We start from the raw sequence: 14,712 nt of genomic DNA, 5'->3' as shown, positions 1-14,712 counted from the left end.
CTTGGCAGCCAAGACCTGGAACTCACTCCCCACTCACATCCGCCTTACACAGAAACACATCTCCTTCAGAAAAGAACTTAAAACCTGGCTATTCGATAAATAATGAACCCCCTCCCCAAGCGCCTTGAGACCCTCTGGGTGAGTAGTGCGCTATACAAATTCCTGAACTTGAACTTGAACTTGAACTTGAACTTGAGAAACCCAGTACATGATGGTCTGAATTTTGCTCTGCAATGGTTGAACCTGGCCCCACCTACAAGGTGTACCATTGATTTCAGGTATGTTAATGGGATGTGTTTGATGTGTCTTGCCCAGTGCGTTTGTTTGTTAGTAGGGGCTAGAAGCAGTCAGGCAGGGGCATTGAGAGTGAACAGTATGAGATGATGGTCGGACAAGTTGATGTGCTAGATGCGTCAGAGGGAGGCAAACTCTTTTCTGGAGATTATACCATCAAGAGTAGAACTTTTCTTGAGGGTCAGGTCATAGCATAGTTGTTTGAGGTCATTGATGTCAAGATGTTTGGTTAAGTTACGGACTGTGTCATCAGCATGGTCTTTCCAGTGCAGGTTGAAGTCACCAAGAAAAATTTAATTGGAGTCAGTAAGGAAGTGCTGTGTAATGAAGTCAGTTAATTCTTCAGCAAATATCATGCGATCACCAGGGGGTGGTGGGTGGTATGGAGATTGATGAGAGTGTTACCTTTGGTTGTGAATATGACCCCAAGGTATTTGAATGTCCGGAAGGTCATAGGTTGTATTGCGATGAGGTGAATTTCTTCTTTGTGGATGTTTGCAAGCCCACACCCCATTTGTCCTGTTCTGTCCTGTCTGGAGATAGAATAGCCAGGCAGAATGAGCAGGTCTTGCAGCGGGGTAGAGTGTTCATTGATTCAGCTTTCAGTCAGAAATGCAATGCCACTATTGTCCTCAAAAACCGTTTTGTCTAGTTTGGTGGCATATCTCACTGCATATCTGCAGTTAAGGAGCATTCAGGATTGTGAGCTAGGACTAGTATTCATGGAGTGTATAGTCTAGATGGTGGTACATTGAGCGGAAGGTCTGAGTGATGGGTTGGCTCAGGGGGATCGGTTTGTGGCCAAGATTACTGGGGTGCTAAGTTGGGTAGCTTGTCTACTAGTATCATCTATAAATGCACGTTTGCACATTTAGTAACAAATTATGAAGGTTGAACCAATGCCACCACAAATTCTACAGAAAATTGGTTGGGCTACCTGTGCTGGGTTCGCAAAGCAAGTGGTAGCTGCCACCATCAAGCTCAGTAATCGATTAATTACATTGATAACAGTAAATGTTAACCTTGTTAAGTAAGGTAGTTTACGTGTTTGTACTATTTTTAAATCGTACTTTTCACTTTCATTGACTAATTACGTAGGTTGACCCTATATCGGTGCACATTTGAAAGAACTTGGCTGTTTTTATTATACAAAATGTTATGCATAATAATGTGAAGATTCATTTTTATGACAACAATAATTTTAGCTATGAATGTATTTTTTCTTCTTTCACATATTATAGAAAATATTGATCATGGCTTATGATAGACATTTTGTGAATAATACCTCTTGTCTGTTGCTGAGGACTGGTTAACAAGCAATGTAATGTTTATTTTTTATTTTGGCTGCTTCTGAAGTCTTTGACCGAAATAAAGTATTTAAACAAGACTCAGCAAACTGCAGTATTACTAGAGGACTAACAAGGTAGATAAGAGTCATTTCTGCAGGAGGCTGCAGTACCTATAGGTCACCACAGGAGTACACCACATTGTAGCATTTTGTCTTGCACCTCCACGCCACTCACTGGTTTTATGGTTTGCAACTAAGCTCTTTTATTTAGACCTTCCGAAATCTGGTAAGGAGGGAAACTCTTAATTTATGCGACTGGGCAAAAGCTCGGATTGGGAGCAGCCACCTTTATAGCAATGTTCACATTTTTTAAAAATCTTGAGAAGTTAGACCTCTTGAGAGCCGGTAGAGAGTCCTACTTGAGCTCTCCAAAATATAAGGGTGTCTATATTTACAAAGGCATTTAAATCAATTGTTCATATCCAACTTCTAGTAAGGCAATGGGCCTTTTCAATGATAATTGCAATTCTTTGTGTTGCTTTCCACCATCAGTGCAAAATAGTACAAAAAAACGCCTGCAGCGTTCCTAAGGCCATGAGTTCCAATATCAGTAAAGGCACACTCAGCCTTCCATCCTTCAGAAGTAGATAAATTGAGTAGCCTAATTTATAGCATTTAGAAAGGGCAGACGTACAGTGTTAAGATTTACACACATTTTATCATAAAATAAATATTATCATTTAAAAGTGAAAATGATATTTATTTGCAGTATATTTAACCTTATATTTTCAGACAATGACATAGGCAAGCCTTTGCAGCTCTAGAGAGCCTGTAAATGGTTGAGGGACATCTTACGCTGGTGTTGACCTCCAGATATTCTCTAGCTAGTCTTAACACCTTACCTGCGGCGAAAATTCCGCTGCGGTGCGGGGTGTTCCATTAAGTGGGCGGTGCCGTGTCGGCTAACGGATTTGCGCAGCACTCCGGAGGTAGTGCTCGCGACGGCCGTTGGGCGATGGGTGCACTGAAAGGGTTAAAGATGAACTGTGTTTGCAGAGGGAGCCAGTGTAGATTAATGTCAACAGGGGAGATGTGGCTGGGTTTCTTCATTCTCTCCATGACTAAACAGTGGTAAGGATGCCTTCCAGGTGAGAGAGGGTGGTCTCTGAGAAGCCGTTGTGTTGCCATCATCTAGGTGAGAGAGGACCTGGGAGAAAAGGTTTCCTGTTTTTCAAGAGAGAGATTTTGGACCTGGCTGTTTTGGAGTTCTTGTAAATGAGTTCCTTGAGTGAGTGGTCTGAGTCAAAGTTGGCTCCAAGGTGTTTGGTCTGTTCAGTCAGTTAGGGTTTTAATGCCATTTGGTTTAAGCTGCAAATTCATGAGTCTATTAGAAAATGTTTGGCGCTGTGGGCAAATAGGAGCAATGTGGTCTTTGCACGGTTTACAGGTTTTGATGAGATGGAGACAGAGTTCGAGTGTTTCTATGTTATTAGTTGAGGTGATTTTGAGATAGAGTTTAGTGCCGTCAGAATACTGGTGAATCTTGTTGCTGATGTCTGCAAGGATGGCTCTCACAGGTGCCCAATATAGGCTTAACATGAGACAGGATAGATTGTTGAGGGTCTCTGCAGGAAATGGGGAGTGTGACATTTGATAGCTTCTATGACTTCTATGACTGGCTATTGATCAGTGAGGTACAATATAAATTATTGCATGGTCGTGCTGTAAAAGGCGATTTAAATTTCAGGGTGTGGATCAATGGCTGTTTTAATGCTGAAACATGGTCTGAGACCCGATTGCTAGTCTTGAAGTGGTTTATTCTTGTTGATAGGCTTCTGTAGGTGGGGGGCAACTACCTTCTCAATGATGTTTTTAACACAAAGGAGGAAGGTTGTATGTCTTAAGTTGGCAGGTCGGCTGGAACAAGTGTAGGCTTTTTCTAGCAGAAGGAGGATCTGTCCAATCCAGAGGCTGTTTGGAAAGGTTTGATGGGATATCAAGGTGTTGAAAAGATGAGTAGGAGTGATAGCTTCTCTCTACTGTGAACTGATGACGGGGACAAAAGTCCATCATCTCTATAGGATGTGGCTTTGAGTGACTCAGACAAGGGGACAGAAAGATGATCAGTTCAGTCCTGGAGTATGGGGGCCTGGCAGTGGATGGATACGGAGAGGATGATGTCCGTTGTGTTGCATTTGGAGTGAGTTGGCTTGCTGAAGGGGTATTTTGCTTCTAATATGTTGAATACAGAATGAAGGGCAACCTCCATGGTGTTTGTGCTGTGGGTGCTGGGCACAAAGAAGTCTCCAAGAAAGGTGGAGTGTGAATGTTGTAAAGAGACAGATGTGATGAGGTCTGGTATTTTTCCTATGAAACCCATGTTGGCAGTCCATCCAGAAGCTTATAGTTATCCTGCACTTATCAAGAAATGCTATGTTAAGGACACTTTATTAAATGGTTATTGACACAAGTGGATTTTTGTCACTGGGTGAAGAAAATTGCTTTATGTAGCTTAATGATATATTTAATTGAAGACTTCATGCTGAATCTAAAATGGTCACTGAGCTGACACCTTTAGCACAGTCTGAAACCTATTTGTTGTACTCTCTGGTTCTTGATTATTTTTCTGCATACTGTAACTGCTGTTGTAAAATAGCCCATCAATAAAGTCCAGTGTTATAGGGCATGACGCCATCTTTTTTCAGACAGTTTTAGATATGTTCACAATGAACTATGGCATCTTCCACTTTGGCTTGCAGACTTAAGGCATATTTATCATTATTTCAAACAGCAGAGCAAGCCACATTGCTGCGTGGAGTTGCGTGATTAGAAAAGAGAAGGCATGCGCTGTACTTAACATTCTATAAAGCATTCCTGCCTTTTCCCAGCACTGGCACACAATGTGCTTCCAAAAGTCAATGCTGGCACTCTTACACCATGATGCAAGGGTTCCTGCATTGTTAGCAAGATTGTTTCTGTGCAGGAAGGGGCCCTTTCCTGCACATGATCAATCCCCTGAGGTATTTTCCTCTGTCTATGTGTGGCAGAATGCAACACACCTAAAAAGAACAAAAAACTAGGAGAAAAAAACCTGGGGAGGCATAGCACTTTTGGCACAATTCCAGGGATTCCTCTCATGGTAAATATGGGATTGTATCACAAACCAGGGGTTTTGCATGGGAACTCCAACACACACTATGCATTGAACACCTCGCTGGGGCAGAGCAATGCAACACAGTGATTTGTGCTGTGTTGCATTACTTTGTATTTATCAGGCCACGCAAGGTGGCCTTGCATGGCTCAATAAACTGCATCTTAAAGTTTACGTCGCTTTTGCACCCTGTTGCATGGTGGGAAAGCAATACAACTCTACAATAAATATGCCCATTAGAGTGTGTTAACAGCAGTAAAAATATATATAATTACATACCTAACAACTAAAGTTCTTCCATATTTTCATTTTTAAAGATTCCTCCTCCTGAGTCAACTAGGTTATTTCTTGCATAATTGAAGAAATAAATAATACAATAAAAAAGCTAAACTAAATTGAAAATATTAGGAAAAACAATAGAAAGTCAGTTTCCGTGGGAATATGCACCACAAACCTTGAGAGTAACTTCAATCTTTCAGAGTAACCTCAATATATTTAGGAGTTCCTATGGACTTTTCAATACTTTTGTACCTAATTAGCTGTATACAGTGAGGATCTCAACAAATAGGCTGTCCTAAGCTAAGGTTAATTAGAATGCTTGAACCATATCTCTATATATTTCATTTTTTCTCTCTAATTCAGTCTTTGTTGGGTTCATAGGTTTGTTCCACCTTTTAATATGACACGATGATGGCTCAAATGGCAAGATTTAGATATAGAGGCATTTTCTGAATTGAATTTTCTATCACAGGTGGAGTATTGCACTATCTTTGCAGATGTTTTCATATCTGACAAAGCAGGTAGGGAGGTGCAAGTCCCCATTACATTAAAAGCTAAAGATATGGCTAATTTGCCCACTTTTCATATGGAAATATGGTAGAGTTTCATACCATCATGCAGTCTCTGTTCACTAAAGCCAGTTTGCCAGAAATAGTATTCACTTGAAAAACCTATATGGAGAATCTGTTAAAAGTTATCACCTTATCTCACCCTCATCTGCCATATTTTACAATGAGCTGTTTTGGCTTTTTATTAGAAGCAACTCAGTGAAGGTTGATCAATACTTTTCTTTTTTGGCTACAGTTCCCTAGCTTCTAAAATGTGGCTTCTGAAGTTGTCTACATAAGGATCTCACACAGAGTTCAGATAATTTACTAAAAGTAGTCTACTGTTCATATTGACCTTTGGGGCGCAATGCATTTAAAACATTTTGCAAATAAGTAAAAATAAATAATAATACCAATAACAGTTATTAAATTGAGTAATTTTATGTGAGGGTAGCAGGTCTTATTTTTACTATACCTTGAACAATATGGTCCCATGTTTGTCTTTCTACATTAATCATTCATCTTTCTATGTTCATTTTTGTTATAGCCTATGCGGCAATGAAGAGCACTTTTGATATGTACATGGGCATATCCAAGAAAGGAGTAACAATTAATCAAGATTCTCTTCAAAATATATCTGTTAAGGAAATATGCATGCAACTGTAAATGAAATGTCTGCTGTATTGATTTTCATACAACTTTAGCACAAAGAAAAGTCTTGCTAGACAAATGTTGTTTCTCTATGCTGTGCACTTTCTTTACTCAGAGTAATCATATTAAATATAAACATATTCTCTCTAAAATTTGAACAGATTAATAAAATAACAATTTGTCATGTGTGCTTCCTTCTTTATCTACTCTTAGCCAACTCAGTTGCACTAGTTTTACCAATTTCTCTATCACATTGCCTCCTTGCCGGACCTACCCAAATAATCAACTCTACTTACTGTACCCCTCGTTCCCTCTCACTAGATTACTTATTCAGTCTGGGTCATTGACTTTTCACTCGTCTGGCTATAGCCTTATAGCTCGCTGTAGCGGGCTATATCGGCTATTAAAGGCCTGATCCTGTGGTAAAAGCCCGAGCCAAAGGCGAGGGCAAGGGCTTTTAAACAAGGGAGTGGGCCTTTAATGGCCAGTAAAGCCCAGTTACGGCAGACCATAAGGCTACTAGAACATTCCACTACTAGAGGGCAGAATGTTCTAACTACAAAGTACTCAGCGAGCCAGAGGAGATTCATAAACCCTCTGGCTTCATGAGGCGTTTGTTCACAGCAACACATGTATATAACTAATATTGGAATGTTGGCGCTCTAGGATTTTATCAGCCATTAGAAGCCTGGAACACTCCACTGTCATCAAGGAAGCTTCCAACGTTATAATGTTCTAATTTAGTCTTATAGACTGCTGTAGCGGGCACTACCAGCCATTAAAGGCCTGCTCCAGTGGTAAAGGCCCAAGCTAAAGGCAAGGGCGTTAACAAGGGAGTGGGCCTTTAATGGCTGGTATAGCCCAGCTACAGAGGGCTATAACGCATTAGATACTAGAAAGTTCCACCACTAGAGCGCAGAATGTTCTAACAAATAAAAAATGGCATCATTGTGCCAGAGGGGATTTAATTCATCTTAGGCTCCATTAGGGTTTTGTTCACAGCAACACCTGTGAATGACTAACACTGGAATGTTGGAGCTCTGGGCTTTTACTTGCTATTAAAATCCTGGAGCACTTTATTGTTTTCTATGGTGCGTCCAATATTCCAATGTTCTAATATAGCCTTAGCGCCTGACATAGCAGGCTGTACCTGGCGTTAAATGCCAGCTACAGCATTCGACGAGGGCCTTTAACAAGTGATCGAGCCTGCTATTGGGAGCTCTAAGGCTATTAGAACATTCTGCCTCTAGAGGACAGTATGCTCAAACGAATAAAACAAAGGCCTCACGGAGCTGGAGGTGGTTGAAATCCCCTTGGGCTCAGTGAGGACTTTTTTCAAAGGAAAATCTGTGAACAAACATTGGAATGCTGCTGCTCTGGGCTTCTACCAGCCATTGGAAGCCTGGAGCACTCCATTGTTTTTAATGGACCTTTTAAGATTCCAACGCTCTAATAAGTGTTAGCCACCTGTGGATCTCACCTCTAGGTAGAACAGAGTATTAGGCTGAGCAACTCTCAGCCCCCATCTTGAACTTACATCAGGGTGAACCTGTCTGAGATATTCACCATTCAGAAAACTTAGCTAGGGTTAGGCAAGAATAACTTTGAGCAATTTCTATGTCCTACATTCAAGCAATTAACAAAAGGGAAACACCACTCACCATCAGTCCAATAATGATTAATATTACACGCCATGAAGTTAAGTCATGTTTACCTTTAAATTATCTCTAGAGATTCAATTATATTTAGTGAGTATTAAGCACTCAAGAGAGGGTTTTTGAAGCAAAAGACAGACAATATTGACATACTACGTTTCCAAACAATAATACACAAAAATACAATCCTTACAGGTGACCATGCACTTGAATACACCAAACAGTGACATACAATTAACATTCTAATCAAAATGTGTCCAGAATAGTGACAATGAAGGATAAATTAATGTATTGACATTGTCCCTATTTGCATGTCAATGAATGGTATCCCACAGGCAGGGAAGGGGTGGTTTATTAGAAAGTCTGTTTTCTCCTCAGAAATATATAAATTATTTCAATCTCTGTTCCTCTTTTTTTTGATTAAGAAGCAAATTGCCATTATATTAAATGAATAGACAAGAAAAAAAACAAATATCATTATTTTGATACAAGTACAAGCCACATAAATAAATATTCAATAAGTCATATCAAGAGCCCTGCCCCTGCCACCTCTATAACCTTGCAACAAATCCAAACAGTAACCGTTCTGGACAGATGGAAACATGCCAATGTCAGACCCGTCCTAAAAAAAAAGCTTCCCCTACCCCTGCGATCTCAAAAATTATCATTCAATCTCCCTTCTCCCCTATCCGGCCAAAGTACCTGAGAAAGCCATCAACCAGAAGCTCACCAAGTTCCTAGAACAAAACCACCTCCGGGATGCCTCACATCAGTATTCCGTGCTAAACACAGCACTGAAACCATGCTGATTGCCTCCAGAGAAGACATCGGAACATTCCTCGACTGCAGAAAACTGCGGCCCTGATCCTCCTTGACCTCTCCGCGGCGTTCAACACACTCTCCCAAAAAAACCTCATTACAGACTCAACAACATAGGCATACAGTAAGATGCTCTCAAGTGGATCACCTCCTTCCTTACAGCTCCTCAGAAGACTTCTGACCATATATAACTCCACAGCCAGACTTATACTGAACCTCCCCAAGCAAACCCACATCGCCCTCACACCTGAGAGAACTCCACTGGTTCCCTATCCAGAACAGATGCCAGTTCAAGATCCTCACACATGCCTACAAAGTCCTTCATGACCTGCCTACTTCAACCATCGACTAAAGTTCCACCTACCCTCTTTACACATGCACTTCTTTTCATTCGCCCTCACACACCCCTATATCCACCACAGCCACAGCATTGGCCACTCCTTATCTTACATTTCTGCCAAGATCAAGACTGACCTTCCCCTACAGCGCCGTTCAGTCCCTTCAATGGTAGGTTTCAGAAAGAGACTCAAGACCTCAAGACTCTTCGGCAGAGACACAACACAGCACCCTGATACCACTAGGGGTGACAGTTTTACGCTTTATAAATGATGATTGATTAATTTGTTGATTAATACAAGTACAAACTATATAAATAAATATTCTATAAGTCAAATCACAAGGTTACAAATGTTCAATATAAAGTGCTGAGGAAAAGTGCTAAATGCAATTTAAAGTGCTGATACCAGTTCTAAAATATAAGCACATGATTTACATTACACACAACCACTGTAGGATGTAACTTTGAATCTCCTGTTCTACCTACTAGAACTTTCTACTCTGTTTTTAGAACTGCAGCATTTTTCTTTGTTTAGCTAGTACCCTGGATTAGAAACGGCTAACTGTTCTCTGACCCATATGTATAAAGATGTAGTTAACTGCCCTGCTCGCCTAGCTTAGGCTGATCCAGCAGTCATTTCACAGTAATTTCTTAATGCAAGACGTAATTTACCTCTATTTTACTGCTGGAAAGATCCAAAGGTCCACTGTGTATCACCTTCAGGAGACTTTACATAAACACGAAAAATCTAAATAAAATGTATATCTAAGCCAATAAAGAGAGTTGGTGAGTATTTTAATGGGTTTTAATTTCTAGTCAAAAGTTAAGTTTCTCTGACCCTTTATTCATTAGTCAAATATCAATCAAGTTACAGAATTTGGAAAACAGGAAAAATAGAGAATAAAATACAGAACATATTATAGGTTGCATACAAAGTATTCCATAAGGGAAGGGAATGAGGCATCAAATGTCAGTCAGAATTCTTTAAAGAGTTCAAGAAAATATAATTCAAAAGTGAGTTTTGCAAGGCTAATTAATAATTAATAATTGGCAAAAATCTCCCATAAAGAGAAATAAATGCATAAAACAAATACATCTTTTCAAATCAGTTAATTAGTCAAAGCATAAACTTAGAGTTTTAGCATCTAAATATAAACCTTTTCTATGTGTTGCTCTCTCTGCCCTGGTCTGTTAATCTCTGCCTGGTCTGGTCATCTCTGCCTCTCTGTGCTATACAGAGAAAGACAGCCCGCCCTTCACAAGACCACAGAGGAATGTGATCTGCTTTGCCTAAAATATGACGTACAAAGACTTCTCTGCAAAAAATATGAGCTAGAACCCCCACCTCCCTCTGTCTTTCCTCTGACACAACCTCCTCCCAGGCTGCACCCGCGACGTTCACGTGCCTAACCCATATGATGTCTGGTCTGATCTGCTTCTTCTCCTCTCCTCCTTCTCAGACTTTTAAGGCTCTAAACCTTAAGGTTCTAAAAGCACTAAAAGCAAACACGGCTCCTATGGGATCATTTTTAATATTCTAATTCTTGGCTGACTATACTAATAACGTTGCAGTTTTTCAGTAGAAACGTGCACTGTGATTGGTTAGCATAGATGACATGAGGGTCTCACCATCCTGTTCTCATTGCAAATCCAACCTATACCAGTTTTAACAAAGGAAGCATTAATACTTAACACAGTCTGATGTTTCAACATCAATAATTATATAAATATAGAACCTTAAGGCGGAAAAATGTATCAATCCATATCCTTCTTCCTTTCACATCGCACACAGGAATAATACTTTCCACAAACACTGGTACATTGGCATGATAACAAGAATGTACAGTTCACTGTGGCCTTGACTAATTGTCTCTTTACTTGAGGCAGCTGGCATAATCTGCACATATGCATCTCTCATTTCAGCACAATTCTCAGCCAAGCTGGATTCTTAGGCAGCATTTTATAGTGGGCCCATAAACAAAAAACAAACACATATCAGTATTAATTTATGAAAATAAAAACCATTATGTTGACCTTCCCCATACTTGTACCCTGTATTAGTTATTACCTAGCAAAAGCTATTAGTTGAATAAGCTTTTCTATCATTTGTGCACAACATGCAAAAGTGCAAATGTTCAAAGCACACACAGTTAATACATACTCATAGCAACATGCTCTAATGTTTTAGATAGCTTTTCATGCAAAATGCGTTTTTCCCCACATGTAGTGTTGGTGCAAGGTTAATTAATACACATTATAAGAAGATGTATAATGAACTGAATATGCATTGTCTAAATATGCAACAACGCCAAAGTCTCTTAAGACAGGAACAGGGGGGGTAGAATACAAGGAAAAGGAGCTGGGAAGAGAGAACACACTCCATGGTTATCTTCAAAGCTAAAGAGGCCACTGAAATCCCGAGTTATCTCTACACAGCTCAAGCATTTCAGACTGAAAGCATTTACCAGGTCTCATTTTATGTCTTTCACTTTGAAGATACCAAAAGGGCCACTTTTGAAAAGCATTTTACTAGGCCTAATTTGATGTTTTATGTGCCATGTGTTTTTCACTTGCATCAAAATCTGCGTGTCATTGTAAATGAATAGACAAGAAAACAAACAAATATCAATATTTTGATACAAGTACAAGCCACATAAATAAATATTCAATAAGTCATATGAAGAGCCCTGCCCCTGCCACCTCTATAACCTTGCAACTTGTGGGACACCCCCGCGCCGCACGGCCACCAGCTGCTGCGTGTGCCCCAGTGCCTGCCCTCTGCCTCAGCGCCGGCCTCGCTGGCGCCTGGAGCGCTCCCCTTTGGTTTTCGCCGGTTTTTTTGACCGAAATTTGTGCTTGTTTATTTTGTTTGCCGTATGCTCGTTTGTTATCTGTTTTTGCATCCGTTTTGACCTGCATTGTTGCCTGTATTTTTAGTACCGTTTTTTTCTTCGTGTTTTGCACTCCTTTGGTGCATCTGTGCCTGTCTCCTTCCTGTTTGCTCGCCGCCCTCCGCTCTCCCTCCCCGCTCCCGCTTCCCGCCACCGCCATTAGCCCCGCCCCTTTCTCTTCTGTTCCCTCCCCGCTCCCGCCTCCCAGCTGCTCCGCCCACCCGCGCACTTCGCCTTTATATGGCGACCGTGCGAACGCGCAGCGGTCACGCGCAGCGGGCGCGCCGATTGTGCGCCGAAGGCGCGCCAAAGGTAAGCCCGTCCGCGACCGGATCGCGACCAGCGCCAGGACCCCTGGCCCCCGAAGACCCCGACCGACCCGCCTGACGTACACCGCCGCCACCCTCATCGCACTCAACACCGGCCGACTCCCAGAATGCCATCAAGCCACTCCACGACGTACCCACGGACCTTTCAGCTGCCACGCCTGCAAGTTCTCCTGCATCCGGACCAGCCTCGCACCAGCACCCGCCAAGCTGAACACCAGCAGCACCCACCTCAAGTGCATCCTGCTCAACACCCGCTCCGTCCACAGACACGCCATCGAACTCTGGAACCTTCTAGACGCCACAGCCCCCGACGTTGCCTTCCTCACGGAGACCTGGATGAACGCCTCTTCAGCTCCCGACATCGCCATCGCTATCCCAGAGGGCTACAAGATCGTCCGGAGGGACCGCAACGCCAACCAGATGGGAGGAGGCATCGCCATCATCCACAGGAACACCATCCGTCTCACGACCAGCACCGACAACACCCTGACCAGCGCCGAACACCTGCATTTCCAGATCCACACCAACCCAAACACCACCCTCAGAGGCACCCTGATCTACCGACCCCCTGGACCACGCACACAATTCAGCGAGGACATCGCCGACTTCGTCAGCCCGCATGCCCTCCCCTCCGCTGACTACATCCTCCTGGGAGACCTCAACTTCCATCTAGAGAACAACAACGACCGCAACACCAGCACCCTGCTCGACAACCTCGCCAACCTGGGACTCAAGCAACTGGTGTCCACCCCCACCCACCTCGCCGGACACACACTCGACGCAGTCTTCTCTTCCAGCACAGACATCGACTTCAGCCACGCCACAGAGCTTCAATGGACAGACCACAGCTGCGTCCACTTCACCTTCAAGAGAACGACGACCCACCAACACCAGCAACAGGCCGCCCGCAGAAGCTGGAACAAGATCACAGCAGACCAGCTCGCCACCTCCCTGAGCCAGCACCCTCCTGCCAGCTCAGCGAACCCCAGCCAGGCCGCCGACAACCTCACGAAGTGGATCAGCAAGTGCGCGGACGAACTCGCCCCACTGAGGACCCCGCCTAGCAGACCCGGCAGCAAGAAGGCTCCATGGTTCACCGACAAACTCAAGAGCTCCAAGAAGAACTGCCGTGCCCTCGAGAGAGTCTGGAGAAAGGAACCAACACCGGACAACAGGACCTCCTTCAAACTTGCCACCCGGAAACACCACCAGCTGATCCGCGCCGCCAAGAAAACAGCATTCAAGGACCGGTTGGACAACAACGCACACAACTGCAAGGAACTCTTCAACATCGTGAAAGAGCTTTCCAACCCCAGCGCAGGAAACAACGACATCACCCCATCGCAAGACCTCTGCAACTCCCTCGCTTCATACTTCCACAACAAGATCGCGGACATACACAACAGCTTCTACAACCAACCAACACACACCATGACCGAACAACCACCCCCCACCACCACCCTCCATGCCTGGACCCCGATCAGCATCGAAGACACCGTCCGCACGATGAACTCCATCCACTCCGGATCACCGACCGACCCCTGCCCTCACCACGTCTTCAACAAGGCCGACGCTGTCATCGCACCCCACCTGCGAGACATCATCAACACATCCTTCGACACCGCCACCTTCCCTGAGAGCTGGAAACACGCCGAACTCAGCGCTCTACTCAAGAAACCAACAGCGGACCCCACCGACCTCAAGAACTACCGCCCCATCTCGCTCCTCCCGTTTCCAGCCAAAGTCATCGAGAAGACCGTCAACAAGCAGATGGCCGCCTTCCTCGAGACGAACGGATCCCTCGACCCCTCACAGTCTGGCTTCCGAGCCAACCACAGCACCGAGACCGCCCTCATCGCCGCCACCGATGACATCCGAGCCCTGATGGACAATGGAGAAACAGCGGCCCTCATCCTCCTGGACCTCTCCGCGGCATTCGACACGGTCTGCCACCGCACCCTAGTACGGCGCCTCGGCAACATCGGAATCCAGGACAAGGCGCTGGAATGGATCATCTCCTTCCTCGACGGAAGAACACAGAGAGTCCGCCTACCACCGTACAAGTCAGAGGCCTCCGAAATCATCTGCGGCGTCCCTCAAGGATCATCTCTGAGCCCCACCCTCTTCAACGTCTACATGAGCCCCCTCGCGGCCATCGTACGCAAACACAACCTCAGCATAATCTCCTACGCCGACGACACCCAGCTGATCCTCTCCCTGACCAACGACCCCACCGCCGCCAGAGCCAACCTGCACGAAGGGATGAAAGAGGTAGCCGAGTGGATGACGACCAGCCGCCTGAAACTGAACTCGGACAAGACGGAGGTCCTCATCCTGGGCCCCTCACCCTCCGCCTGGGACGACTCCTGGTGGCCTCCCGCCCTGGGCACCGCACCCAAACCGACAGACCACGCACGCAACCTGGGCTTCATCCTGGACTCCTCCCTCTCCTTGACCAGGCAAGTCAACA

The 14,712-nt window shown here is 44.1% G+C and overlaps 1 protein-coding gene across 1 annotated transcript in view; it reads left to right on the top strand.

The window, feature by feature from the left end:
• The window catches only part of LOC147734894 (lectin-like), a 203,812-nt gene extending 197,418 nt beyond the window's left edge, over positions 1-6,394 (top strand). Inside the window, exon 5 of the mRNA XM_086953671.1 lies at positions 6,108-6,394. Within this exon, the coding sequence (XP_086809797.1) occupies positions 6,108-6,135 (28 nt within the window). The 3' untranslated portion in view covers positions 6,136-6,394. The remainder of the gene's footprint in view (positions 1-6,107) is intronic.
• The last annotated feature ends 8,318 nt before the right edge of the window (positions 6,395-14,712 follow it).

Source organism: Lissotriton vulgaris, chromosome 1_2 (genome assembly GCF_964263255.1).
Source record: "Lissotriton vulgaris chromosome 1_2, aLisVul1.2, whole genome shotgun sequence".
NCBI classification, from domain to species: domain Eukaryota; kingdom Metazoa; phylum Chordata; class Amphibia; order Caudata; family Salamandridae; genus Lissotriton; species Lissotriton vulgaris.
Note: the sequence above shows the minus strand (reverse complement) of the source record. Positions and strands in the feature narration are given on the sequence as shown.